The 27,867-nt window shown below is 50.0% G+C and overlaps 1 protein-coding gene and 1 long non-coding RNA gene across 2 annotated transcripts in view; one reads left to right on the plus strand and one right to left on the minus strand.

The window, feature by feature from the left end:
- The first annotated feature begins 427 nt into the window (after window positions 1-427).
- POU2F3 (POU class 2 homeobox 3) overlaps window positions 428-27,867 on the plus strand; it is an 81,535-nt gene continuing 54,095 nt past the window's right edge. The window contains exons 1-2 of the mRNA XM_003819985.4: window positions 428-659; window positions 6,740-6,808. Coding sequence (XP_003820033.1) covers window positions 632-659; window positions 6,740-6,808 — 97 coding nt within the window. The 5' untranslated portion in view covers window positions 428-631. The remainder of the gene's footprint in view (window positions 660-6,739; window positions 6,809-27,867) is intronic.
- On the minus strand, window positions 10,051-27,271 carry LOC130540617 (uncharacterized). The gene is made up of 8 exons (XR_008954615.2): window positions 27,206-27,271; window positions 26,667-26,780; window positions 22,633-22,663; window positions 17,366-18,347; window positions 16,177-16,329; window positions 15,466-15,528; window positions 14,938-15,008; window positions 10,051-10,697 (listed from the first exon to the last, which is right to left on the minus strand). It is a non-coding gene; the product is annotated as an uncharacterized LOC130540617 (long non-coding RNA).

A 27,867-nucleotide genomic window follows, 5' to 3' on the forward strand; every position in this document is an offset into this window, starting at 1 on the left:
AACCTTGTCCCAGCCACACTGCTGGTAAGCGGTTGGGAGGCGAGATTCCAAAACTGAATTCTTTCCAGGAGACCCCCGCGACTTCTCCAAACACTCCAACTCCTTGCAGCGCTTACACTTCGGGATCTGTCCAGAAGGAAGCTCGGGCTCAGGCTGGAGAACCCGCCAGTGCTTCCTAAAAAGGGCGAGCAGGACCAGGAGTTGGCGCCACTCCGGGCGCGGTGAGGAGGTGCTGCCAGGCTGGGTTGGAGCAGGCAGGTGTTCCGCGGGATCGAGACCCGCCCCGGCAGCACCCCCGGCCCCCTCCCCAGGTCCCCAGCTCCATGTATGCAAATCACTGCTTTGCATGGGCCCGGGGCCAGGCGCGGGGCTCCCGCCAGGGGGCGTGGCCGGCGGCCCCCGCCCCGCGCCGCGTGCTCACCTGGGGAGTGTGGCAATCCTGGCGGCGCCGAGTGTTGCCCGGGCCGGAGCAGCGGAGCGTGCGACAGTGGCGGCGACGGCTCCGGCAGCGGCTCCCGCGGCGGCGGCGGCCGGGGACTGGAGGAAGGAGACCCTGGCTTCGCAGGGGGCCCGGCTGGGGCAGAGGCGAGGGGCCTGGGGGGGCGCTGGCTTTGGCCCCGCCTGGGGCAGGATGGTGAATCTGGAGTCCATGCACACAGGTGAGGGGCGGAGGGAATGAGCTCTGACAGGTGTCACTGCGTGTGGGCAGGGGTGAAGGAGAGGGACAACGTTCTGGTTAGGGAGGGGGGCTTGTTTCCCAGCGGCCAGGAGAGGGCGGTGTGGATAGCGGGTTGTCCTGGGGTGGGTGCCGGTCAGTATTTGGGGACTAAAGGGAGGGGATCTGGGATAAGAAACCCTGGAAAAGAATGAGGGTGGGGGCTGGTGAAGGGCGGGAGGGCTTCGAAGCCCCCGGTCTGGGGAGTGGCAGTTGTATGGGACGTGGGAGTACTGAACTGTCATAGTCTCAGGAGGTTGCAGGGATGGGTGGTTCAGTCACTCAGCCAGGGGTGTGGACCTGGGAGTGCATAAGTGAGGGAAATGTATGTGTCCACATGCTGTGTGCTGGTGTCCGGGCGTATGTGTGAAATGGAGGCAAAGCGGACATTTAGGTGGTTGGGGGGCTTAGGAGAAGTGGCTGAGGTGGGGCAATTACAGAGGTGCCCCTGGGGCAGGGGCCATGCCCCCATGTGTTTGAGAGGGGATGGTGACAGACACATCCTCTGGGTTCCATGTCCCATGCCTTCCTTCCCTAAGGGGTGGAAACCTAGGAGATGCAAATGCTTTGCCGGGAGTCAGGCTTCCCTGAATGAATGAATGAGAGGTGGGCATGGAGGGAACCCAGCCCCTCCATTCACCTTGCTGTTCCTCCTTCCACAGCTGGGCTAAGGCAGGAGCTGCCAGGCAGCCAGGTTGGGCTTGGCTTGGGGCTTCGTGTTAGGGTGGGCCTTCTGGAGGTCACAGGGCCTGAGCAAAGAACAAGTGAAGAAAGCGGTACCTGACCTGGCCATTTCTAACCTAGCAACTTACTCTCAAAGTGGGCAGGACCCAGTGATCTTTCTTTAGGATTTCGGGGCTGTTGATGGGAATGTTGTTACCTGGTCTCCTTTCTGGGAGAGTAGGGAGGAGGCAATGCTCCAGACCCACCCCAAGAAGCAGAGCAGGCCTGAGGCCTACCCAGCCTGAAAACAAGCGTCAGTGAGTGCCCGGAGGGAGGGGACCTGGAGTGCCCAGTTCCCCAGATGCTGTTTCCTGGCAGGGCTGAGTGAGAGGCAGACTGGCAGTGAGATGTTGGCACTGAGTGGCTCTCCAGGACGTGCCAGAAAGGCTAGGTGAGGCGGAAGAAGCCATCCAACTGGGTGTCATCCAGAGTCTGAGGAAAGTCTGTTTCTAGACTGGGCAAACCTGGGGCAGATCCCCGGGTAGGTGCTCTCCCCTTCACTGCCCGCAGAGAAGGCCAGGGTTTGAATGGGAGCAAGTCTCTTCAGAAAGGTGGGCTTAGCAGTGGATGGGAAGTTTTTTAGCACCAAGATCACAGACTTCCTGGGGGTTTTCCACCTCCTTGTCTACTGGAGGCTCCCATTCTGTGGAAGTGGGAGGGGGTGGGACAGTTGGGACCCAGCAGGGAGGCAGCCTGGGGCCTCAGAGGATATAGCAGAGAGCAGAGAACACCAGAGGATGAGGTTGAGGCATAGGGCTTGGCCTCTATGCCTTCCCCAGGAGTGAGCTCCTGGCTGATGCTTCTCAGAAGCCCAGACACCTTCTCCACCCTGTCCCTGTGAGCAGGTATTCCCGACACATGGGGGGAGACTGAGCTAAACCCCAGGTGGGGTGATTCCTCAGGGCGGGATCTCCATGTACCTGGGGGTAGATTGCCCAATTCATCTCTCTCCATTTGCCTGCTCCCTCCCCAGCCCATTCCCCCCTCAGGGCTACCTGGCCTCCCTGTGCAGTTGCTGGGTCTTGGCCCCTCTGTAGTGTCTGAGGGTTCCCCTTCAGTGGCACCTCCAGAGGTCTCTGAGTTTAGGACTTTCTGTCCCCTCTCTCTAACTGGGTCTCTATTAGAGGGCTCTCTTTGCTGGGTCCTCCTGGTGGCCTTTATTGTTCAAGATCTTCTTTGTAGGGTCTTCCAGTGCGCGCCCTGCTGTGGGGTCTGTGAAGGAGGATCGCTCTTCCCTCTATGGAATATCTCATTATGGGTCCCTCTCTAGGGTCCCTTAGTCCAGGATCCTCTTTTGGAAATGTGGTCTCTTTTGAGTCCCAATTTTCCCCTGCCAAGGTAATCCTGTATCCTACTGATCTTGATAAATAGTACTTCTCCTGTGAATTCCCAGGGCTGGGTCCTTGGGGTCTCCTCCTTAATTGACTTACTGGAGGAGTTTGGATGGGGGAAGGAGGAGGAACAGGAGCACACAAACTAGAGCATAGGCTTGCTCCCGGGTCGCCCACTCCAAGGGCTCCACTCGCACTGAGGCCAGCTGGAGTTAGCCCCATTGTCTTGCTCTGATAACCTGGGTACGAGCCATGATTCAGGTCTGCCTGGAGCCTTCACACCTTGTACTTTATAGAGCATCTCTCACCTGGAAGCACAAAGACCTGAGCAGGCAGAAGATCACCAGACACAGGGGCTCTGCAGCAAGGAGGGGCTCCCTGCTCCCTGACTAAAAACAGGCAGAGAAGTAGACCTGAGGTGGCCAGCTAGGGAGGCAGATAAGAGACAAAGGAAAACAGTGGGAAGCCAGCTGGCGGGGGCACACCTGGTTTGCCCCAGGTGTCTCTTTCTCTGCCCTTCTCCTCACTGTGAGCTTTTCCCCACCAAGGTTGGGAAAGGGGGGCTGAGTCTCACAGACGGGTGCCAGTTGGAGCTCAGGAATAGCATTTGGGTTGGAAGGCCTGATGATGGGACTGAGAAGAAATGAGAGAAGTCTCCTCTGGCAGAGAGTTGGAGCCTTGGCTAGCTCAGAAGTGGGGCCAGTGGGTCCTTTGAAGTCTCCCAGTGGAAGCGCCGCCATCAGCAGGTATGTGAGGGAGGAGCCAGAGGGAGCTCCCGTCCTTCCAAGAACATGAAGATGGACACTAGGAGAGAGGGCTGTGGCTTCTGCTTTTCCAGAGTAGCCTGGTCCCAGGAGGTCCAGGACCCTCAGCCTGCAGCCTGGGGGGAGTGTTTCCTCTCGAGCTTTCTTCCCTGGGGTTCACAGATGTCTAAGGAGGGGCCACTTCTGGTCAAGCCAACGCTAACTTCAGGGTGTGATGGTGCTGAGTGGGGCAGCCAAGGGTCTGCAGCTGGTGTCTGGGCTCTTTCACAGAGCAGCTGAGCCTCCCCAGGGAAGGGAGTGATGGCAAGGAGCCTACTCAGTGTCTGGCTGAGATAACACAGAGGAGCCTGGCCCCACCCCACACCTCTCTCACTCACCCCTGGCAAGTGCTGTCCGACAGGTGAAGGGTTACAGCGTCTCAGGGAGTTTCGATGTTGGCCCATTTTTAGGCTGAGACCCAAAAGCTCGTCCCACCCATCAGCCTCAGCCTCCTACCCAACAGGAACAGGTTCTCAGTGTCTTAGCATCCTATGGGACTCAAGAAGAGGCTTGATAGGTTATCTCACCCTGCCCCTCCAATCCTGAAGTGCCACCTTGTTGATCCCATAATGGATACATCAAATGAGTAGACATCATGGCAGATGAGGAGGGGAGGGGGTTGATGCCTTTAAAAGTTATTTTTAGACATGATTAAGACTAAATGTTAGGCTAACTTGAAGGATGAATGAGAGCTTCTGTGTGTATTTGATGAAGGTGATGTGGAGAATGGGTGTTGGAGGAGAATTTGGGTTCTAGGCATGCGATTACAGTTTAGCTAAAGAATTACCTGCTTAAATTTCAGGAGTTTGAAATGAGTTGATTCAGAGACTCTGGTCATCATCCCAGCGTCACTGCCTCTTAACTTTTTCCTGTCCTCATGAACACTTTTTCTATGAAGTCAGAATTTGGAGAATCCTAACGGTTTCCCAGATAAAGGACAAATTACAATGGTGCTGAGACAGAAAACCAAAGCTATTCCTTATAATGGGGCAAGGGGTTAATGGAGGGGCATGAGAAGAAGGCACGAAGGGAAGCGGACTAGCATCTAAGCCTAAGTGTCTGTTTAATTAGTTCATTTATTAGGTGCTTACTTTGTGCCTGGAACTCCTTTCCTGGCAGTTTTCATTCAGTATTTCATTTAATCCTCACAAAAACCCTGGGAAGTGTGTATCATTATTCTCATTTTTAGGTGAGAAAATTCACATCCGAATATGTGGCTAGGGTCCCCCAGCTAGTTAGTGATGGCATTGAGATTAATCCAGGTTTGTCTGATGCCAAATCCCATGCTCTGAATCCTGGTGCTGATGAAGCAAATTGAAACCACCAGTGGGGGAGAACTTCCTGTGCACCTTTCCAGCAGTCTCTAACTCAGGGCCTCTTCTCAGCACTGTTGAAGAATCCCCATGGTGAAGTATGAGCTGAGCAGATCTGCGTTAGGCAATGCCCAGCTCCAGGGGGGATAGTACTTAATGGGTGGGAGAGGGGAGCCCGTTTCTCCATTGGAACAGAAGGCCAGTGGCAGCAGAAGCCGTTTGCAAATGTGTCTGGGTGGTCCATAGTAGTTATTCTGCATATTCATGCATGGCAAACTATAGAGAGTTTGAGACTGCAGCAGGACGGATCGAGGTTAGGCTCAAGAAATGCCTCCCTAAACGCTGTGCACTAGGAGGTTAGGGGTGGGGGGTAAGGTTGCAGGTCTTCCTCAGAGCTCTGTGACCAACCACAAAGTGCAGTGTAGATTTGTCTGGGGAGGGTTCCATAGAGCTCTAAGTGTTTACCTTGGCGTCTTCCCTCAATTTGGCTGGTCTTGAAAATTCCTTAAACCACAGTGACTCCTGACTTTCTCCCCTATTTCTGGGGTATTCTAGCCTCTAAATCTCTGGATCCCCCATCTATGTCTTGTTTGGCATCGAAGCTGCTACACTCCAGAGGTGTACACCTCGGCCGGAGCCACACACGTTAGTCCTCACACACACGAAAAAGTAGGTTTTCTCCCCTCTTTCCCTGGGGCACAGGTCTACCCTTTTTCCTCATCCTGATCATCTCCAGACCTGGGCATCCAGACTGCCAACTGCCTGATTACCTGATGCAAATTAAGACTGCCTGCTTGACTGGGATTGGCTGGGGAGCTGAGTATGCAAATTGGCTCACCAAGACTTTATCTGGTTTGAAAGAGTTAAAGTGCTGCCCCAGAGAAGGGGGGGTGTGGGGGTCAACATGATTTGAATAAAATATTCTTCTGTCTTTAAGGCTTCAGTCTTTGGGTGGTTTAATAAGGAGAGGAGCATAGAGAGAGTGAGTTGGTTCAAAGTTGCCTCTTTTCTTCCCCCTGCTGACCCCAAGAGGAGACTTAGGGGCCTCCCACATAGGTGGTGGCAGCTGTCTGTTAAGGGTAAATGTTTAATTTATTGAAATGAAGCAGGGCAGAGAGGCCGGACCAGCAGGACTTGGGGGCTGAGCCAGGGGCCTGGTGTAGGTATTCTCTTTCTGTGGGGCACTGACCCGCTGCCATCCCTTTCTCACTGAGCCAGTTGAAGGAGTAGGAGAGAAGGTAAGGATCCCCAGAGGACAGGATCTCCAAGGAGGACAACACAGGAGCTAGGACTTGATCCCCAGACAGTGGGCTGACCTCTGAGACCAGACAGAGAACCCGGGCAGGACCTGGGAAGAAAGGTGAGAAGGGCAAGCCTTGGTTTAAGGGCACTCTTACCTTCCAGGATGGGGTTATTAAGGGAAACAGAGCTGGGGAGGCAGGCGGGGAGGGATAATACTTTCACTATTTAAAAATAAAATAAATTCCTCAGATCCCAAAGGAAACGAGTGTTGGAAATGGGAAGTGTCCCCTCCACCCCCTTGTTAAATTTTTACCAACTGAGTCCTGGTGATAGAAGCAAGTGGCCATGAATGATGCAAAAGGTGAGAGACCCTGCAGTGGCACCGGGGAAAGGGGAAGAGAAAGGCAAGGAGAGGAGGCGAGCATGGGAGGAGGGGATCCGTGCCCTCAAGCTTATGAATATTCTAATGGTTGTATGTTCGGGAATCAGGAATTTGAAAGTCTGATGGTTGTTGTAATTACACATTCATCTTTGCTATTTAGTTAAAGCCACATATGTCATAGCAAGAAAAATTGTGACCTGTTATTAAAATCAGTTGTGTTTTCCCTGCAGATATCAAGATGAGTGGGGATGTAGCCGATTCCACGGATGCTCGCAGCACTCTCAGCCAGGTGGAGCCAGGTAAGGGTCTTCTCTTCTCGGGGATGGAGGGGGTGGGGGGAAGAGAGTTGTTGGGAATTGTTGAACAATTGGTGTCTCTTCTTGCTTGGTCTTTCAGCCAAGCAGACCCCAAAGCTAGGTCTTAGGAACTAAGGGAATTCCCTGAGGACATGGGATATGATTCTGGAGCCTTTGAACAGTAGATATTGGTCCACAGTGGAACAAAACCTCTGGAATTAGGCTAGGAAGAGATCAGATACTTAAAAACAGAACGAAACCAAAAAAGTTCAGGAGCAGCTGTGTTCCCAACTGCTGTGACTGGCAGAGGCAGAACCTGTCTTTCTTAGATGGGGACAAGGCCTTTTAGCCCCAGATACCTTGATAGTCCTACTCAAGGCACTAACCAAAGAGGCCTGTGTACAAATATTTCTCTTCCAAATAACGTGCATGTGGGTGGCAAATAGGCTCAGAGAGGAAGGCTTGGTGCCTGGAGATGACTTTGCTTTGGAAAGAAGAGAAAGGATGTCAGTAGTCCCAGCTAGTCGGCAGGCCAAGGTGGGAGGATTCCTTGAGCCTAGGAGTTTGAGGCTGGACCGTCTCAAAAAAAGGTGACAGGAACAAAGAAGAATTAAAAAAGAGAGTTTCATAGCTCTCTATTTTTACCTCCATAGTTCAAGCCTTGCTTTGAAAGCTCCATATAATTAAAAAGAACTTAAAGATGAGTATAAATTGTAACACCACCAAATAACTTTAATAGCATTCCAACCAGAACTCAATTAGTCTTTCATCTGGATCATTAGAGACATAGAAATTAGAAGTGGAAGAGAATCAATGTCCCCCAGAGCTAAAATCTTTTTCAAATCTTGTAGAGCTGTCTGGTTCCATTCTTGAAGCTATGAGATTCTTGTCAGGGGCAAGATAATTGGGGGTCTTGGCAGGGAGGGCATCCACAGTATGCATTTGCCATAAACTTTTCTGCTCCCCAGTTTAATACTGAAACAGTGTTTCCTTGCACAGGTAGCAATACACATCAAACTACAATCTTTCTATTTTGCTTTGCTTATGTACAGAGGCAGCAAGACTAAGGAGAATGTGGGCCGGTCACACTCATGTTTCAATAGATTATTTAGCAGAGTATCTTTTACTAAGGGTCTGTGGAGAGGGGCACCTGTTCTTCCCAGCTGAGAAGAAGATTCCCTTTTATCTCCAAAACCTGAGCAAGACTTTAAACTCAGTTCAGCTAGAGAGTGATAGATATAGTCCCCACACTGACACCCTTCCCTAGAGAAAAATCAGCCCAGGAGCCATGATCCAGAGAGGCTGGATTGCCCTTTTCTGGAAGCAGGCTGGCTGGAGCCAACTCTGTTTACCTGGGGCCCATCGCCCAGGTGTGTGGGGACACAGCTAAGAGAGTGTCCACATGGAAAGAAGACCACGCCTAACCAGCTTGCACTGGTGTTCTGTTACTAAGACCAAATCAGGGTAACAGTGTTAGGAGTGAGAATGAGCCACATAGAACCCTGAAAGAGGAGCCAGGAAAGGGAGGGAGTTCAGATCCTGGTGGGGGTTAGGAAGGTTAGTGTGTTATGGTCAATATGAGCAAATTCTGGCTTCCTATCTGGGAGCTATATATAAAGTAGGTTAAGAGAGAAAGAATCCAGACATTGGCTAAGACCTTCAGAATCTGTCTCTTATCCGGGGATACCACCAATTCAATATATGACCTTAGACCAGCCACTTTGCCTCCCTAGGAGGTAGGAACAGATGAGCTTTGAAGAGTATGGATCTAGAATCAAACAGACCTGGGATAAAATTTGCAGCTCCACTGCTTACTGGCTGCATGACCTGAAAATTTATCCTTGTCCCTTTTGTAAAGGGGGAAAATTAATGCCCAATTTAGAGAGTGGGTTGAGAGTTACTCGAGATGATGTCTCAAGCCCTTAGCACAGTGCTTGGCACATGGCAGCTGCGATCGTCATTAAGATTCTGGAATATACAGATGGGCATCGCTGCTGAGTACTTCTGGCTCATTCCCCGCTTTACTCAGGCCAGTGCGTCAGCCCGGAAGGTTGGTTTTGCTCCCTTTCCCATTTAGGAAAGGATTCTGCACAGGTCCCTTTTCAGCTCCAAGGAGCCCGTGATGTCTGGAACTTTACCACCACCAGGAGATCTTTCACTTCAGGGCTCCCGGCTGGTAGCATCAATACTTAGGTGATCTTCAAATTACTGCCTGTGTTTAAGGGCAAGAAGAAAGAGGTGGCTAATTAAAGTAACCAAACTTCCTGGAAAGTCGTTCTGACTCATTTTCTTTTTACAGAAGAAAGCTTATTATGAGTCACAATGGTTACCAACTTGGTTTAATGGCTTCCTTTGGATTTTAAAAGGCAGATTCACCTTCTCAGCAGTGCATGAATTAAGGGGTGGTTTGTCTCTGGGTTTTAAAGGAACTATAAACAAAGGTGACTTAGAAAGCCCCAGCTCCCTGAAAGCGCCCCCTGTGCTGCGTGAAATCCCCAAGGGGTACTGGGGGGGTAAGAACTGGGAAAGGGAGGTAAATTTCCCCATCTGCACTGGTCAGGAATGCCCAGGCGAGCATTCTCAGGGCCAGACACAGACCTCCTGGCTGGTGGAGACGTGGCCGGGGGCACATGTTTTCCTTTCTTTGGCCTGTGAGGAAGCCGAGGCATAGATGAAGAATAAGCTGCCCACGAGCTCAGAATGTCTTTGCAGCAGCACAAGGGACCAGCCAAAGCTCAGAGCCCCTGTTCGGTACTCTTTCCTGTTTCTAGATTTCTGAACTATCAGCTTTTCTGTCCTTCCTACCTATTGCTTCCTTATCTGTTGTCACTTTTCCTCCACTTCTTTTTTTGAGACAGGTTCTCCCTCTGTCGCCCAGGCTGGAGTGCAGTGGTACAGTCATGGCCACTGCAGCCTCGAACTCCTGGCTCAAGGGATTCTCCTGCCTCCGCCTCCCAGGTAGCTGGGACTACAGGCATGAGCCACCGCGCCGGGACTTTTCTCCGCTCTTGAGGCTGACAACAATTTTTTTCTGTTCTCAATTATGTGGTTGATGAGAATATAGCCTTACCCATATTTCAAAAGCCCCCAGGTCTGTAACTGACAACCCCCAAGTGCAGATGTGGCTAACCCTGTGACTTTTGACCATGCTGGCCACATCATTGCCTCAATCACAAGGGAGGAAAGAACAGAGAGTCAGGAGGAAGGAGGGAGAGATCGTAACATTCACAGAGCCTCCTCCCACAGCAGGCACATATAGGCAACTTTATTTACAGCATCTCATTTAATTCTTACAATAAGGCTATGAGATAGAGACACGATTAACCCCATCTTCATTGATGAGGAAACCATAGCTCAGAGTGAGAAACTAACTTGCCCAATATCACACAGCTTATAGCCAGAAATCAAACTTGGCCTTGTCTGACTCTATCAGACTCTTATCCTGGGTCTGCCATTAACTCCCTGCATATTATCTTGGCAAGCGTTTCCCCACGTGGACCTTTATTTTCCTCCCCATAGAGGCAGGGTTTGGAGTAGATCCTCTTTAAGGGCTGAATTTTAAAGGATGTGTGCCCAGTTCTGCTTTTCACAATTCTTTCCATCTGTTTCCAGATCTTGCATTTTTGTGCAGGTTTCCTCAGCTCTGAGCTCTCTCTCTCCATCCTTTTTCCTAGTTTTCTCCCCATTCCTTTCTTTCCAGCTTCCCTTTCAGTCTTTTCTCCTCTGACACCCACAGCTGTCTTCTCTGTTTGGGCTCCGATCCTCTTTGACTTAGCTTGTAGTTGTATAACCAACATCTTTGGAGGATGGCTTGGTGGCAAATCCTGGGCTCAGATGAAGAGCATCCCTGTCCTCAAGGAGTTGTCCTTCTAGTGCAGGAATTCATGGCTGCCTGGATAACAGTGACAACATGTGTCTGTAAGGGTGTTCTCAAATACTTCATGCATTTGGCCTTTACAACAACTCTATGAGAGCAGGTATTATTAGCCTACTTCACAGATGGAGAAATGGAGGCTGGTGATGGGAAAGAACCTTAGCTACTTTTCCCAAGCTCCCATATACCTAGAGAATGACAGAACTAAGCCTGAGTCTTTCTAGTGACTTTCTACCTAAAGATGGTGGTAGGAAGACTGGGAGTCAACGTAGAGAACCAGGGACAGGGGACATAAGACAATGGTAGCTGTCTGGGCGCGGTGGCTCATGCCTGTAATCCCAGCACTTTGGGAGGCCAAGGCAGGCGAATGACTTGAGGTCAGGAGTTCAAGACCAACCTGGACTACATGGTGAAACCCCATCTCTACTAAAAATACACAAATTAGCCGGGCATGGGGCGTGGTGTTGGGCACCTATAATCCCAGCTACTCAGGGGGCCGAGGCAGGAGAATCGCTTGAACCCAGGAGGCGGAGGTTGCAGTGAGCTGAGATGGCGCCGCTGCACTCCAACCTGAGAGAAAGAGTGAGAGTTGGTCTCAAAAAAAAAAAAGACAATGGTAGCAAAATTATGGAGGATGACACAGAGGGGCTGGAGGGAAGCAAAGTCCCCCACTAATCTAGTCCAAGAAGCCACAGTTTCCTCCCCTACTCCCCACCCCCATATCCCTTAGGCTCAGTTGTCATTTGGCAGGGGTAGGGCCAGGGGCAGGGGGTGGGGCTTCAAGCCCAGACGACTGAAGAGCAAGTGCCTTGGCACCTTTGCTCTGCTTAGAGATCTGTGAAGGAAGGACTCCAAGAGGGAAGCCCGGGGAGAAAGGGGGAAGCTAGAGATGAGGGAGGGAACTGGGCTTTGTCAGCCCTTCCTGTTGCCCTTCCTCCCTGGCCTCCACTGTCCTGTCTGTGAGGAGGAATGACTAACATCAGCCCCACCCTGCAGAAGGACCTCAGAGATGAGTCAGCTGTTTGGGGACCCTTTGCAGAAAGTCTTCCCACCTAACCCTGGGGATTTTCAGCATGGCTTTCAGAAGGCACGGACATGATTTTAGAGGGAAGCACAACTGAGGCACAGGAGGTTAGTGATTCTCATAAGGTCCTAAAGAAAGAATGAGACCCTGCTGCCTCCCCAAGAAAACAAGCTGAAAATGGCAACTGAGAGGTGAGGTTCCAGGTAGGAATAGGCAGAAGACTTTTAGGAGTGAGTGTGATTTTTCAGTCCAAATATTAATAAAACTATTCTTAAAATGGCAGAGAGGACAGGAGAAATCTAAGAAGTACTTGACAACCATTTTTATTTATTTTATTCTTTCAAGACAGGGTCTCGGCCAGGCACAGTGGCTCACGCCTATAATCCCAGCACTTTGGAACGCCGAGGCAGGTGGATCACGAGGTCAGGACTTAAAGATCAGCCTGGCCAAGATGGTGAAACCCCATCTCTACTAAAAATACAAAAAATTAGCCGGGCATGGTAGTGGGCACCTGTAATCCCAGCTACTCAGGGGGCTGAGGCAGGAGAATTGCTTGAACCCGGGAGACAGAGGTTGCAGTGAGCCGAGATCGCGCCACTGCACTCCAGCCTGGGTGACAGAGCAAAACTCCGTCTCAGAAAAAAAAAAACGGGGTCTCACTCTGTCACTTACACTAGAGTGTGGTAGGGTGATCATAGCTCCCCACAACCTTGAACTCCTATGCTCAAGTGATCCTCCTGTCTCAGCCTCTGGAGTAACTGGGACTACAGGTATGCACCACTATGCCCGGCTAATTTTTTAAAATTATCTCTTTGTAGAGCCAGAATCTTGCTATGTTGCCCAAGCTGGTCTTGAACTCCTGGCCTGAAGCAATTCTCCCACCATGGCCTCCCAAAGTTCTGAGATTACATGTGTGAGCCACCATGCCCGGCTGACAACCATCTCTAGATGAAGCACATGTGTGAGCATGTGCGTGCGCACACACACACATGCACACACACCCTCCCTTTTTATGATTAAATGACAGAGCAAGTCTGAACTGTATTTGTATGATGGTGTACAATTTTCACAGTCCGTCATTAAGTCCTGCATGCACTTGTGCCCAGGACTTGAATTTCTTCATCGTAATAGAAGGAGAAGGGTAGTGCAGGAATAAAATGAAGCAGTGGGCTAGGCAGCCTCTAGGATCTGCACCTCAGTCTGTACTGGCTCCATCCATCACCTCTCTGGAAGAGAGGAATGAAACTGTAGCCCCCCCAGACATGGAGGGGGTCCTGATATTCCTGCTATGAATTCCTGAGAGGACATCTTGTCCATGCCTCTCTCTTCTTTTGGAGACGTTTCAAACCCATCCCTGGAAAATGAGAGAAGCTGCTTTCTTAGAGACTTATTTTTTGTCTATTTTATATCTCTAAGAAAAACCAACCCCACGTTTTCTCTTGGCTGCCTTTTTTTTTTTTTTTTTTTTTTTTTGACAGAGTCTTGCTCTGTCGCCCAGGGTGGAGTACAGTGGCATGATGTCAGCTCACTGCAACCTCTGCCTCCGGGGTTCAAGCAATTCTCCTGCCTCAGCCTCCCGAATAGCTGGGATTATAGGTGTGTACCACCACACCCAGCTAATTTTTTGTATTTTTAGTAGAGACAGGGTTTCATCATGTTGGTCAGGCTGGTCTTGAACTCTTGACCTCATGATCCACCCTCCTCAGCCTCCCAGAGTGCTGGGATTACAGGCGTGAGCCACTGCGCCTGGCCTTGGCTGCCTATTCCTACAGGATGCCATCCTCAGTGCCTGGAAGTCCTTTCTTATCTCTCACCTAAGACCCTCATGCTGCTGCATAAGCCCATTACCTCTTGTTCTGCTTTTCTTTTTTTTTTTGAGATGGAGTCTTGCTTCGTTGCCCAGGCTAGAGTGTAATGGCACGATCTCGGCTCACTGCAACCTCCGCCTCCCAGGTTTAAGTGATTCTCCTGCCTCAGCCTTCTCAGTAGCTGGAATTACAGGCACACCACCACCACGCCTGGCTAATTTTTGTATTTTTAGTAGGGACGGGGTTTCACTGTGTTGGCCAGGCTGGTCTCAAACTCCTGACCTTAAGTGATCTGCCTGCATCGGCCTCCCAAAGTGCTGGGATTACAGGCATGAGCCTCCGCACCCAGCCTTGTTCTGCCCTTCTCAGAGTGGCTCCCACCCCACCTAGTTTCTGCTTTCTGTGACAGGGAAATTAGTAAGTACTGATTCGCCACTCAGCCTGCAGACTGTGGCTCCATGTGCCAGAGATCGCAGAACAGCCTGTGGTGCCAGGAGTTGCTTCTCTGCCTCCAGCACTCAGAGAACCTTATCAAATAAAGCAGCCACAGCAGCAGCTCACATCCGTACCATGACTTACAACTACAGATACTTTCTCATCCGTAGATTCCCACGCCAACACCCAGGACTAGGGTAAGCAGAGGGGGCAGGATTGTATGGTTCAGATGAGCCGTGAGGAGTTGGCTAGCCCTGCCCGACACCATTCCCTCTTCCTCTTGGAGATCTCCTTAAGGAAATGGTCACCCCTCGACCCCAGCTGCCACCTTTGCAGCCCCCAGTAGAACTTGGACTCCTTTTCTGTTCAACGTAAGAGGGGAAAAAGGAGGGGGAGCCTGGTGTGGGAGGCATCCATAAGCCATCTTTTACCACCCAGAGTTCCCTTAGTTTATGAGTGGTCATTCTTTAGAGCACTGCTTCTCCAACAGTCTGGGAGGAGGACCAGTGTTTATATTTCCAGCCTGTCACAGACATGCACCCAGACCTACTGTGCCCGACAGCCTGCAGCTTGCACTTACCATGCGTACTCAACAGCACCAAATGGCTCACACCCAATTCAGCTGGAGGGCCCACTGATGGAGTGCTTGGATGTGCTATTAACATTTTTAATTTTTTTTTTTTTTGAGATGGAGTCTCACTCTGTCACCCAGGCTGGAGTGCAGTGGCACAGTCTTGGCTCACTGCAACCTCCACCTCCCGGGTTCAAGCGATTCTCCTGCCTCAGCCTCCCATGTAGCTGGGACTACAGGCATGTGCCACCATGCCTGGCTAATTTTTGTATTTTTAGTGGAGACGGAGTTTCACCATGTTGGCCAGGCTGGTCTCGAACCCCGACCTCAGGTGATCCGCCCACCTCGGCCTCCCGAAGTGCTAGGATTACAGGTATGAGCCACTGCACCCAGCCAACATTTCTAAGTTCTTATACTCACTCTTTGTCCGTAGCTGGTCCTGGACCTCCACAGTGCACAGACCAGCTTTGGTCGTTGCGGGGACTTTCTACCTAAAGATGGTGGTAGGAAGACTGGGAGTCAACGTGGAGAACCAGGGACAGAGGACATAAGACAATGGTAGCTGTCTGGGCGCGGTGGCTCATGCCTTGTGGTGCACTACCTTAGTGGAGTTTGCGTTGTGTATTAGAAAGTCTCTTTCCTGTGGCCTCCGTGAGCAATGGCTCCACCTGACCCTGGGTACATCTTCGTATGACCTCCTTACCATTCCTCTCACTCCCTCCCTGGAGATGTTGGGGGATGATGATGGGAGACCCAGCAGGAGAGGGAGGTCCCAGTCTGTCCTTTGCTGACCGGGGTGGCATGACACCCACCTACCCTGCAGACTGGAAGACTGAGCAGCATCCAGAGACTCAGGCCACTGCAGCTTTCTGAGCCTCAGCCCTTCACTAAGGCACCCAAAATTGCAGACTCCCCCAGCCCCAAGCTGGGAGTAAATCCTTTATGTACCTTGGGTTCACCTTCCTCCCCCAGAAACGATTAGGGCAATGAACACCTGAGTGTGGAAAAGTGCTGAAAAAGTGGAGGAAGAATTTAGAAAGAAATGAGCATTCAAATTAGACAAATCTTAGGGCCTTGAAGAGCAGCCAGAACCCAGGCAACTGACATGCAGCTACAGTCTGTCCCAACCCAGCCCCCAAGCACCCGCATAGACAAGCAGACATACACTTCAGACCCCAGAGTGGGGGGTGCACCTAGAGGCAGTCTCTTTTCTGGTCGAGGTTGCTCTTTCAAGGCAGAATTGGGTGCTTGAGGAAGTTTGTGAAACTACAGGAGGGGCAGAGGAGATGACAAGTTGGAGTTTGGGGCCAGCATTTGTTATGGGTCTGTGGAGACCACTTCCCCCCGGAAGGGCTTGCACAGGACGACCCACTCCTAGGACTGTCTAGGAGGTGAAGAAGTGGAAAGGGAGAAAAGCAGGAGCGCTTCCTCTCATCCCCACTCCTCATAGGCTTTGGTTTGGAGGAAGAGGGCCAGAGTCAAGCTGAGAGTACTTAAAAGGAAAGCGGCATGAGGTCACCCCAACAGGGGCTTCTGGGGTTCTCCCACATTGGAGCCTGGGGGTCTGGCAGGACAGGGCAGGATGTGTGACCAGAGCCCTCATAAGTGGCTGGGTTTCATTCCTATGGGCTTCAGACACCAAGAGTTCAAAGTGCCCACCTGGCCTCTCCCTGGACTGGTGAGCTTGCTGGTGGGCACTCCTGGGGTAACAGCAGATCCCTGGGAGACTCAGGAAGGGCAGGCCTTTGTGCCAAGCCAGGAGCATGGGAAACAGCTGCAGGCATCTCCCAAAAGCATCAGTGCTGTTGTTGACTCAAAAAATAATAGGTGTTCATTTGCATGGCATTTTACATACAGCTTCCACACACTGCCTTTCATCTCCTACCACTGGCACCACCAAAGCCCCCCATGTGTCTCCTTTCCTGCCTGCCACCTCTGGGGGCCTCATGGTCTCCCCCAGACTCCCGGTCTTCCCCACCACAGCCTAGCCCACCCTTGGCTTAGCCCAGCCAGAAAAACCAGCGGTTGGCCTTGCCTGGGTGTGCCCAGTCCAGGTTTGTATGAGAGGTGTGGGCAGGTAGGCTGGCATATCTGGACCCCACTGGGCACCTCAGCTGGGGAAACTCCACCTGCCCCAGTAGGGGGCTTGCCTTCCCTTCAGCTGCTTGGGCTGGAAAAAGGAACGAAAAATCGAAGCCGGGGAGCCCAGAGAGGTGCGGAAAGGAGAGGAAACTGGGTGGTTGCTATGACGATGGGGTCTCGGCGCCCAATTTGCATAGGGCGATGATTTCCATACTGCAGGGTGAATTTCCATATCCCTGCCTCAAAGCCTGTTGGGGTGGGGAGGGGGAGAGGTCATTTGAAATTCAAATGAGGATGATTAAGGTTTTCTTGGGGAGGGAAGTGTGGACAAAAGGGGTTAAGCCTGCTGGCAAATGTCAGCTCCAGGGCTCCAGGTTATCAAAGGGAGGTGTGTACTTGACTGGCTCCCTTCCCACCCCATCTCCACGGGACCCTGGAGAGCTGGGGGTGGTTGGAGGAGTCGGCGCTGGGCTGGGTGTTATAACTTCTGCCTCACAGGAGAGCCGGCTGGGTCTCCGTCCCTTCCTGCACCTGGGCTCCATTTAGCCCCTCGGTGTCCTGAGGACATCTGAGTTCATGGGAAGGACCACTGCGTGAATTCTGGGGCTGGGTTCATGCCTTCCTCCCTCTAGTGACCTTGGACTGATCATCTCAGGTTGTCCCTCAGCGAGACTGGGGAATAATCCATGCACTTTCTTGTTTGGCAGAGGAGGTGTGAGGACAGATGGATTCTGGACTCATCTTTATCACAAACCTGTGAACTCACCTGAGTTACCGTCCCTCTTTCGGCTGGAGTTTGTGCATAAGACGAAGGGTCTGAATCTGAGGGTCTCTAAAACAACTTCCAGCTCTGAGATGCTGGGGTCTGTGAACACACTCTAACCCTTTTCACACATCAGTTAGTATTTGTAAGGCTCTTTGAGCAGTGTGAATTGCTGCACCCCTAAGTGTCTCTGATGTGTTGAGAAGGGCTCCTCTGCTCTGACTTTGGGGTAGTTACTTAAAGGCTATCTGCTCAGTTTCTTCCTTTATAAAACAGGATTAATGATAGTCCCTACCTCATAGTGCTGCTGTGAGGATTACACAAGTCAACATTTGTAAAGCACTTAGAAGAGCGCCTGCCAGATGATAATGCTATTTGCTATTATTAGTATCAGCAGGACAAAGTGTCCAAGTGGTGGGTGCTGTGACCACCAGCCACTCCAGGGAGCCTCAGTGAGAAATATGGCCTGTTTCCCAGGAAGGCTTGCCTATACATTCACTCGTGGTCAGCACACTGTCATGTCCACACACGTCCAGGACTCTCGAGTTGGAAGCATGCTTCAGTGACTGTCACCCCACAAGAAGCCCACTCTGCCACCCAGGGAGATGCATCTGTCACATTAACCCACTGTGGGCTCCTCATGTTGATCCTAACTCAAGTTTGTCTTTGCTTCTTAGGAAGTAGGAACATGGCAGGAAGAAGGGGAGGGAGCTGGTGGAAGCACCCCCTCCTCCCAGGACCCAGTGCTAAGAGATGGTGCAGATTCACGGAGACTAGATGTTGTAGTTCCAGAAGATCTAAAAGTCTTTTTTTCCCATAGAGTTTCTGCAGCAACTTCATATGAGGTTTCATTTGGAGATAACATGGTGTAGTATGGACAGCCTTTGCTGGTAGACAGATGTGGGTTTCAGTCTCTACTCAGTGATTTATTAATCAGTAACCTTAGGCAAGGTAATTAACCATTCTGAGCCTCAAGTTTCCTCATCTGTAAAATGGGGATAATAAGAACACCCACTCACAGGGTAGTTGTGAGGATTAAATACTGTCCTGTGTATAAAATGTTTACTACAAAGCTTGGTGCGTAGTAAATGCTCAATAAATGTCAGCTACTAATTAATCCTTATTATTTGAAAACAGTGTTCTGCTGCCAAAGTGTTGGAAAATTCTCTGATCTTGCCCTATTTTCCTATTTTATAGGGGAGGAGACTGGGGTCAGAGAAGGGGGATGATTTTCCCAAGGTCACAGCGGGAGTTCAAGACCCACGTTTCCTTAGGACCCTTTCCCTGCCCCAGAAACAGGTCCTCTGTCCTTTGCTTTGGTTTTGTTCCTTTCTGCTATTTTGTTCTTTCCTTGGACAGAGCTTCCCCTCTGCCTACCACCCTTCCCTCAGAAGTGGCCCGGCACCACGTGACCTGCTCCTGCCACATCTCGGGGTCACCATACCCTTCGATTCTCACTTTCAGGGGCTCTCTGTGACCCTGGCCTGGGGTCCCGTGGCTCTAGCCTCTCACTGGCTCCTCCACAAGGGTTTTTGCTCTGTTCTCAGGGCCTCTGAGTGCACCTTTCCCCTGCACTCCAGCCCTGGGGACACCACTCCAGAGAGGAGGGGAGAGTGTGACCCTGGCAGCGTCACACCACGTCATGGAAAGGACATGGCATCTCCACTCTCTGACAAGCCCTGACCCCTCTGAGCCTCACTTTGCTCAGTGGTAACACAGGATTTCTGTAATTCCGGCCCTGCAGACCTCACAGGCACGGTGAGGATCAAACAAGAAATGGACATGGAAGTGTGCTGCATAATGAAGGAACAAGTGCATTTGAGCCAGGCATTTTGGTGCAAATGAACCATGCATTTTGGTGGCCAGCACATGGACCTTGGAGCCAGAACTTGGAGCTCTGAGTTCTTTCTCTCCAGCTCTGGAGCAAATGACCTTGGGCAAGTTACATAACCTCTTCCAGCCTCAGTTTCCTTATGCGTAAGATGTATTGTGAGGAATGAATGAAATGAGAGTCTATCTGTAGCAGTTTTCAAGTGTGAGTTGCTTTACAAATGTGAGATAGCATCTCTAGGTGTGAGCTTTCTCACTCCACACGCGCCCCTCTGAGCTGCACTAAGCACATCTTTGTGACCACGTGAGAGCCAGCGCCCAGCTGAATCTTGCACCTCTGGTAGCTCCCCCTGCTCTTTCGCTCTCTACCCCTTCTCACCCCCACTTTCCTCACCCTGGGGGAGAGGACTAGGAAAGAGCCCCTTGGACTCTTACTAACCTTAAACCTCTCTGAGCCCCTTCCTCTGGCAAGGCTGGGGTAAGGCTGGAGCGGTGCTGGTCTGGAATCAGTGTTTAAAGAACTCCATGGGCTGTCATGAACATAGTCAAGTCTGGGCATTGGAGCTCAGAGATTTTGTCCCTGCATTGCCATTTGCTGGTCGCATGACTTTTAGCACATGGCTTGTCCTTTCTGGGACTCAGTTTCCTTACCTGTAAATGGTGGGTCCAGAACAAGGAGGCTCTGGTTCCTCTCTAGCACAAAAAAGCTCGGATAGAAAAATAGCGTCTGGGTGGGGCGTTTCTGTGAGATGTGTTTTTGGGTGCAACTAGAACAGAGCTCTTATTTAACTTCCTTTGAAGTTGGACTTTTACTATTTTTCCAAGGCTGGGGGATTATGAGTCAAGGTTTTGATTGGGAACTTGGATCTTTTGGCCCCGTTCCTTGCAGCAGTGGCCTGAGTGCCTGGACACTTTTTTCTGAAACCTGGTGCCGTCTGCTCAGGGTGCTCCTTCTGCTTAGTCCTGACCATGCTGCCACTTTTGCCCCTGGCTCTATGACTGCAGCATCAGTGTGTGGCCAACAGGGGATGGGGTTGAGGCAGGGATCTCCTGTTGCATGGGAAGCCCAGAGGGCCCCATCTCAGATGAGAAGAAATGTGGGTTGTATTTCCTAACGAACAAGGAGACCTTGCTGAGGAACCTTCCCTTTCTCAAAAAATGACATGAAAAATTGCAGTGGGAAGCTGAGGGGATGCTGGGCTCCTCTGTAGCAAAGGTGGGTGCAGCAGAGCTCCTCTGTCCCCTGTGGCATGGCCCTAGCCTCCTGGTATCTGTGGGACCGGCCTGGAGAGCAGGCTTCAGGGTTTGATTTCATGACTGTGCATTTGAAGGAAAGTCATCAGAATGCCCTATAGGCCACGTCACAAGGAAGCCCTGAGGTTGGTGATGTTGACTCTTCTCTGGGTAGAGAGGTATGAGCTTTAAACCATGAAAACTCCCCAATCCACAGACTGTCAGGGGTAGAGAGAACCTGACAGATCATCCAATCTTGGAGTAGCAAGTGAGTGTCTTCAGGAGCACTAATTCTGGTCACCTCTAGTGGTCAGTGAGCCCTGAGTTTAGGAAAGAAAAAGGGAAAGCCAGGATCCATTAGTGATGTCTGCCCTGGGCATGGCTTGCACACACGCGGTGTCTTTGCATTTGCTATCCACACCCTGGCTTGACCCAGGACTCTCAGCTAGTGGAGAAATAAGACTCAGACCTCCCAACTCCTAAACCAGTGCTCTTCCCACAGTCCCTCATGGGGCCTCCTGGGTCCTATTCTTCAGGTGGCTTCAAGGATTGCTTTCAGGCTTCTCCTGGATATTTCCTCACTCCTAAGAAGGAGGTGGCAGGAATGGAGACAGCAATTTTTGTTTTAATATAATGTTTAGAGGAAGTTGAAGGCTACGGAGATTAAGCCACTTGCCAAAGTTGAGCATGAAACAGCCTCCAAAGTGACCCTAGAACCCAGTTTACTGTGCGTTTTCTGGACAGAACTCTGACCATTAGGCCACACTTCCCAGTTCCTTGGATGAATCTCAAGTACCAAAAAAGGTAGGCATAATGTCTGGGGGCATCCTGGAAAAAACTTGTTTTGGGCTGGTTTAAATGACCACGCTGGAAGCTTCTCCATTTGTTCTGGTGGCTGGCTGCTGAGGAGCGCTTCCAAGGTCCCAGTAGCTTAATGGTTGCTCTCCCAGGAAATGCCAGCAAGGTGCTAGTGTCACTAGAAGTCTTACTGGGTTATACTGGAAAGTAGAGCTGGTGAGAAGAGAACCAGAGATGGGAGAGGCTCGGCCCCATTGCCGAATGTTCTCTCCATTGTTTACCAGGCAGAAGTGAAAAATCCTGCTTGAACAGTTCTCCGGCTTCCACCTCCCTCACCCAGAGAATTGCTCCCCAGGCAAACTCACATCCCAGGGCTGCCAAAGCTATGCAAATCAGCCTTCTAGCCTGGGCTGTTGGCTCATCTTGGAGGTGGGAAAGCAGGACCCTCCTAGGGGCCCCACGCCTAGCTCCTGGTGTTAGGGGCTTGGCCAGGGAGCTCAGGTCACTGTTGGTGGGCATCCACGGTGTCCACGGATGCCAAGGGGAGGAGAGGTGGAGGCGGAGGCTGCTTTTGACACTGGGCACCTCCTCCATTAGGATCCTTGGACTTTCCTCTGCAGCACTTCATTGGGTATTATGGCCGTCTTGGCCTAAGGAGATTGTATTGGAATCCTGGGGCTCCCCAGAATTTTAGTGTGCCTTTTACTCTCTTGATCACTTAATTCAAATTCTGTGGACCTAGATGTTCTCATGTTTAACCCAAATCCCTCCAACTGCAGCTTGGCTTCTCACGGGGAGCTGTTTGGTGGAGATGCACAGTCCTGGGCACTGTGAGGGAGCAGGGATATGCTGGCGTTGGGGGGTTAAGTTGGGTCTTCGATGAGTCCTCAGACATTCTCCGAGTTTGAGATGCCAGAACCTCGCACGGTGACTCATGCCTGTAATCCCAGCACTTTGGGATGCCGAGGCAGGAGGATTGCTTGAGCTCAGGAGTTCCAGGTTAGCTTGGACAACATAGTGAGACCCTGTCTTTACAATTTTTTTTTTTAAGTTAGTCAGTTGTGGTAGCACACCTGTGGTCCTACCTACTGGAAAGGCTGAGGTGGGAGGATTGCTTGAGCCGGGGAGGTCAAGGCTGCAGTGAGCCATGATTGTACCACTGCACTCCAGCCTGGATGACAGAGTGAGACATTCTCTCAAAAAAACAGAAAAGATTCCAAGAATGGAGTCTTGCCAGAGTGGGAAGAAAACAGTGCTTTGGGGTTGGAGACATGGGTTTTTTTTGTTGTTTTGTGTGTGTGTGTGTGTGTGTGTTTTGTTTGTTTGTTTGTTTGTTTGCCTCCCCCTGAGGATCATTCCCCACATACCTGCATGCTTTAAAAGCTCTTTCACTTTGTGCAATCACTTACCCTTGTTCGGTCTCAGGCTCAGTTTCCTCGCCTGTAAAATGAGGTGAATAATAAAACCACATCTTCCCAAAGGCCTGGATGATCTCCTGCATTCCCTCCCAGCCTTATGAGCCAGGGTTCCTGGGCATATGCCCTCTCCTACTTTCTTGCCATTGAGGCCTCCTGGCCCAGAGATTCCCAGGGGTCCATGAGAACCAAAAGAGGCCTGGAGAGATCCCAGCTGTTGGCCCTTCCTGCTTGGCACAGATCTCATCCATTTGCTCCCAAGACCTCCAGACAGGGAATTCTGGCACTTCCTTTGTGAGCCCTTTCTGCCCTACCCCTCCCTTCTGTGTACTTAATCTTTTATTTGTATACAGAACCAACAGGACCCAGGGAAATGGTGAAGAGAGTTCTTTGGTCCACCCTGTGCCTCTCTTTGCAGATGCTGTAGACAGTGACAAGATTCTGGGAGGGGAAGAAAAAGTCCTGGTACGTTTCAATCAAATGCATTGAATCCTAAGACTTCAGCAGATGGAGGGAATTTGGGAGGTCACTTGAGATCCACTTTGACGCTATCAAATTGACTCATCAATTCAAACATCAGTTCTGTAACAGCCCTGAAATAAGCAGCCTCCGCTTGAATATTCCTGAGGATGGGGAGCTCTGTGGCGCTGCAGGTTTCACTGTGGACAGGTACACTTTTTACAGAGTTCTTCCTTATGCTGAAAGGAGGCCTGCTTCCCCACAGCTTCTACCATTGTTCTGCTCTTTGGAGCTGTAGGTTAAGCCTGCTTCACTTCCAGGCCAGTATATGGGGAGGAAGGAAAAGTCCACTGACATTTATTTCAGCACTGACTGCACAGGCACAGGGCCAGGTGCTTTCAAATGTTCCCTCAATGAACCTTTTCAACTTTTATTTTGAAAAATTTCAGACATACAGAAAAAGGAAAAGAAACTTCAATGAACAGCCACATATCCATCATCTGGATTCAATAATGAACATTTCGCCATATTTGCTTCATCTATTTTTCTGAAGTATTTTATTTATACATTTATTTTCAATATCTTTTTATTTTGGACATTTTTAAACAAACACAAAAGGAGAGACTAATACAATGAGCCCCCATGCACTCATCACCCCTTCTCAGCAACCATCAAATTCTTGCCATTCTCGTTACTGGAATATTTTCTTTTAAATTACAGGCATTATAACATTTCAGTCCTAAATAAGGGAATATGCATCTCTAAAACATGAAGACATTTTCCTTCTTAAGCACAATATCATTATCACACAAAACAAAACGAATCCCTCATTTAATTCTCACAGCAATTTTGATGGTAAAGTATCTTAAAATATGCACACGCATTTTTAATTGCTTTATGTATCAGCTATGATTATTTCTATTCTTGGTTCCAGTTTGAGGTTGGTTGTTGGTATTGCTGAAAGCAGTCTTCATGAGGTTCCACCTTGTAGCAGATGATCTTAAAAGTGGAGCATATCTTTGCGCAATTGGACTGCTTTAGCTGACTATCCAATATGAAGTAGAAAAGCGGATTTCCAGTTTACATTATTTGTCAAAATAGAATTCCCTAATAAAACTTTTGGTTGGCTTTTTTATATTTTTCTATCATGGTAAAAAATGCATGACATAAAATTTACTGTCTTAACCATTTCTTTTCTTATTTATTTATGTATTTATTTATGTATTTATGTATTTATGTATTTATTTATTTATTTTTTGAGATGGAGTCTCACTCTGTTGCCCAGGCTGCAGGGCAGTGGCACAATCTTGGTTCACTGCAAACTCTGCCTCCTGGGTTCAAGCAATTCTCCTGCCTCAGCATCCTGAGTAGCTGAGATTACAGGCATGTGCCACCACGCCCAGCTAATTTTTGTATTTTTAGTACAGACGTGGTTTCACCATGTTGATCAGGCTGGTCTCGAACTCCTGACCTTGTGATCTGCCCACCCTGGCATCCCAAAGTGCTGGGATTACAGGCGTGACCCACCGCGCCCAGCCTACCATCTTAACCATTTCTAAGCATACAGTTCCACCTCCCCATCTTTGATTTTATATAGTTGATTTTTTTAGCCTAAATATGGGACTTTGTATTTATTCCTGTTACATTTTATCTTGTTGGTTTGGGTCTCCTGTTAGAGCCTACCAAATATTTTCTAATCCTGATTCTGTGGTCTACTTTTATGTATTGCTTTCTGCTCTCTGCTTCGAATCACTTCCAGATTTGATCCGCATCTATCTTCTTTATTAGCCTAAGCTGTTGATTAAGGTCTAAAACCATACTCAATTTTTTTCTGCGTCACTCAATGCGTTGGAGTTATCGGAAAAACTGTGTGAGTTTGGTAGTTAAGAAATCTGAGCTGTTGTCCTGGTTCAGGTTCTCTGAGGCCATGTGTGGCCTCAGGAAGGTGTTTTCCCCTCCGAGGTTAGACTTCGGTGTTGGACTCTGAAAATAATGCTGCTGGCCATATGTGTTCTGTCCTGTTCTGGTTTTTCTGCAGCGGCAGCCATCTTCCAAAGACGGAGCCAGGGCTTGGAAATAGAACGTGTTCAGGTTTCTGTGGATGGGGATGCCTGTGGTTTCTTAGGTCTGAATAGGAGGTTAGTTTATGTCATAGTTTCTCAGTGATTTGGATCTGTCAAACATATGATCCTTCAGTACCTACTGTTTTAGACACTTGGGGCATAAAGATGAGCAAGATACAATAACCCTGGCCTCTGGGACCTCACAATCTCATGAGGGAAACAGACACATAAGCCACTGACTCTAAAAAACATGGTATGTGCTATAAGGGATAAGAGCTGGGCGCAGTGGCTCATGCCTATAATCCCAGAACTTTGGGAGGCTGAGGCTTGAGGCCCAGAGTTCAACACCAGCCTAGGTAACATGATAAGACCTCATACACACACACACACACACACACACACACACACACACAATTAGCTGAGCATGGTGGCACATGCCTCTAGTCCCAGCTACTCTGGAGGCTGAGCTAGGAGGATTGCTTGAGCCCAGGAGGCAGAGGTTGCAGTAAGCTGAGATCGCACCACTGCACTCCAGCCTGGAAAAGAGGGTGAGACCCTGTCAATGAATGAATGAATGATGCAGAAACACAGAGGAGGAAATCCTTTGTTTTGCTTTGGATAAGCTTCTTGGAGAATGACTTTTAAGTTGGGTCTTGAAGGGTGAGTATTTTCTAGGTAGAAGAGGAGGAGAGAAGGGCCTTTCAGAGGGAGCAGCATATGCAAAGTCCCCAACACAAGATCAGACTCCACCTTTTGGGGGGGTGGTATAGGGTGTCTGGAACCCAGCTCTGCAGTTTAGAAGCCTAGCCATCTGCTTATCTCACCCAATTCTCACTGTATTCCTGGGAAAGGAATGAAACAAGAATCATGACCTTGTTTTACCACTGAGATATCAGGAGGTCCCTGCTTTGACCAAGTTCACATAGCTTGGTGGTGATGGAGCTCAGGCTCGAACCTGAGTCCTCTGACTTCCAGTCCAGGACTCTTTCTAAGCATACCCTGCTGCTCCTCCACACAGCATCTTACAGGAGTAGAAAAGTTTCTGGTGATCGTGGACCAGTTTTTAACACAATATAATCATTGCATCTCTTCCTTTCTCTGGGAAAGAGGAGTACCTTCAGTACTGTTTCAAAGATGAATAAATTTAAGCATTGCAGGAATGACTGGCCAGTTGCCTTAATCTGGAGCATTGGGGCCACAGCAGAGCCCCCGTGACCTAAATCACCATCTGCAGTTCCCAGGTACCACCTTCCATGCCTTCCTGTAGGCTGGGTGGGGAGAGCTGCTCCATGGAACAAGTCCAGTGACCACGGAAGGAAAGCAGGAACAAGCATGGCAGTAAAATGAGGGCTGCGGTGGTTCCTCTTCAGCCAGATCTGGAGGGAAAATCAACAGCATCACCAGATATGAACCTAATACCTCCAGTAGACTGTGTCCCTATGTCTCAGCCTAGACACATGGGCTCGGAGACATGAGGGAGGCCATGTCTCCCAAGAGCTGTCTTACCTGAGTGCCAAAGGCTGAGCCATGTGCCACTCTCTGCCCTCCTGCAGCGCTAGGGGCCAGTCTCCCGGGAGGCCATGGCTGGCCCCTGCACTCTAATCCTGCCCTTCATTGTGCCTGGGAACAAGGAAAATGAGAGATACCACAGCAGATAAGAATGAATTTGATGAGAAGGGGAAACTCCATCATCAGGCTCCAAGTGGAGCAGATGCATCCTCAGGGTGAGATGCCTCTTGAGAAGGGGGCCACGGCCAAACTTCCGGGCAACAGAAATGGTTGATTGTATTGGTCATTTTCAAATTAATCTCTGAATTGTGCTTACACACCTTTTTCATGTTATGGGTCTCACTAACAACATCATAATGGCATTCACAGAAATCAAAAGTGAAGACATTTTTTAATTGTCCACAAACCTGATGACCCTCTCCAAGTCAAACTGTTATACAATGCTATTTTTCTCACTTTCTAGGTCTCATTCAAATGCATATTGTCTCCTTTCTTGAAAGCCCCTCTCCTCTTACACTCCAGGGCAGCACACTTACCCGGTCTTTCTTCCATTTGCCTGCCCACTCTTTCTCAGTCTCTTTTGCTGGTGCCTCCTCATCATCCAAACTTGACCCTTTTTTCTTCCTCATCTAGGCTCAGTTCCTTTGTGACCTCACTGGGTCCTGCGGCTTTAGCTACCACCCATAAGCTGAGGGCTACACAATTGATACCTCCTGACCGAACACTTCTCCTGAGTCAAACTCATTTCCCCACCTCTTCTGGGATATCTAATTGGCATCTCAAACCTTGCATGTCGAAAGCATAACTCTTGAGTTCTTCCCCAAGTCACCCCTTCGCAGTGAGTGGCACCACCACAGCTTCACCGAGGAAGCCCAGACCCTAGGAATCATCCTGGATTCCTTTCTTTCCCCTGCCCTCCACATCCCCGCATCAGCCAGCCCTGTCAGCTGTCCATTTAAGTACATCCTGGCCCTGCTCACTGCATCCACTGCCACCATCCTATCCAGCCCGCTGCCCTCCCACTTGGGCTATTGCAGCAGCCTCCCAGTTGGTCTCCCTTCCTCCTCTCTTACCCCTGCAGGTGTAAAGGCTTAAGTCAGATCATGTTACTCCTCTGCTCGGAACTCTCAGATTGACCCATCCTCCTTGGATTGAAAATTGCAGTCTTCATCACGACCCAACCAGCAGATCCCATGCC

Source organism: Pan paniscus, chromosome 9, assembly GCF_029289425.2.
Source record: "Pan paniscus chromosome 9, NHGRI_mPanPan1-v2.0_pri, whole genome shotgun sequence".
Lineage (NCBI taxonomy): Eukaryota > Metazoa > Chordata > Mammalia > Primates > Hominidae > Pan > Pan paniscus.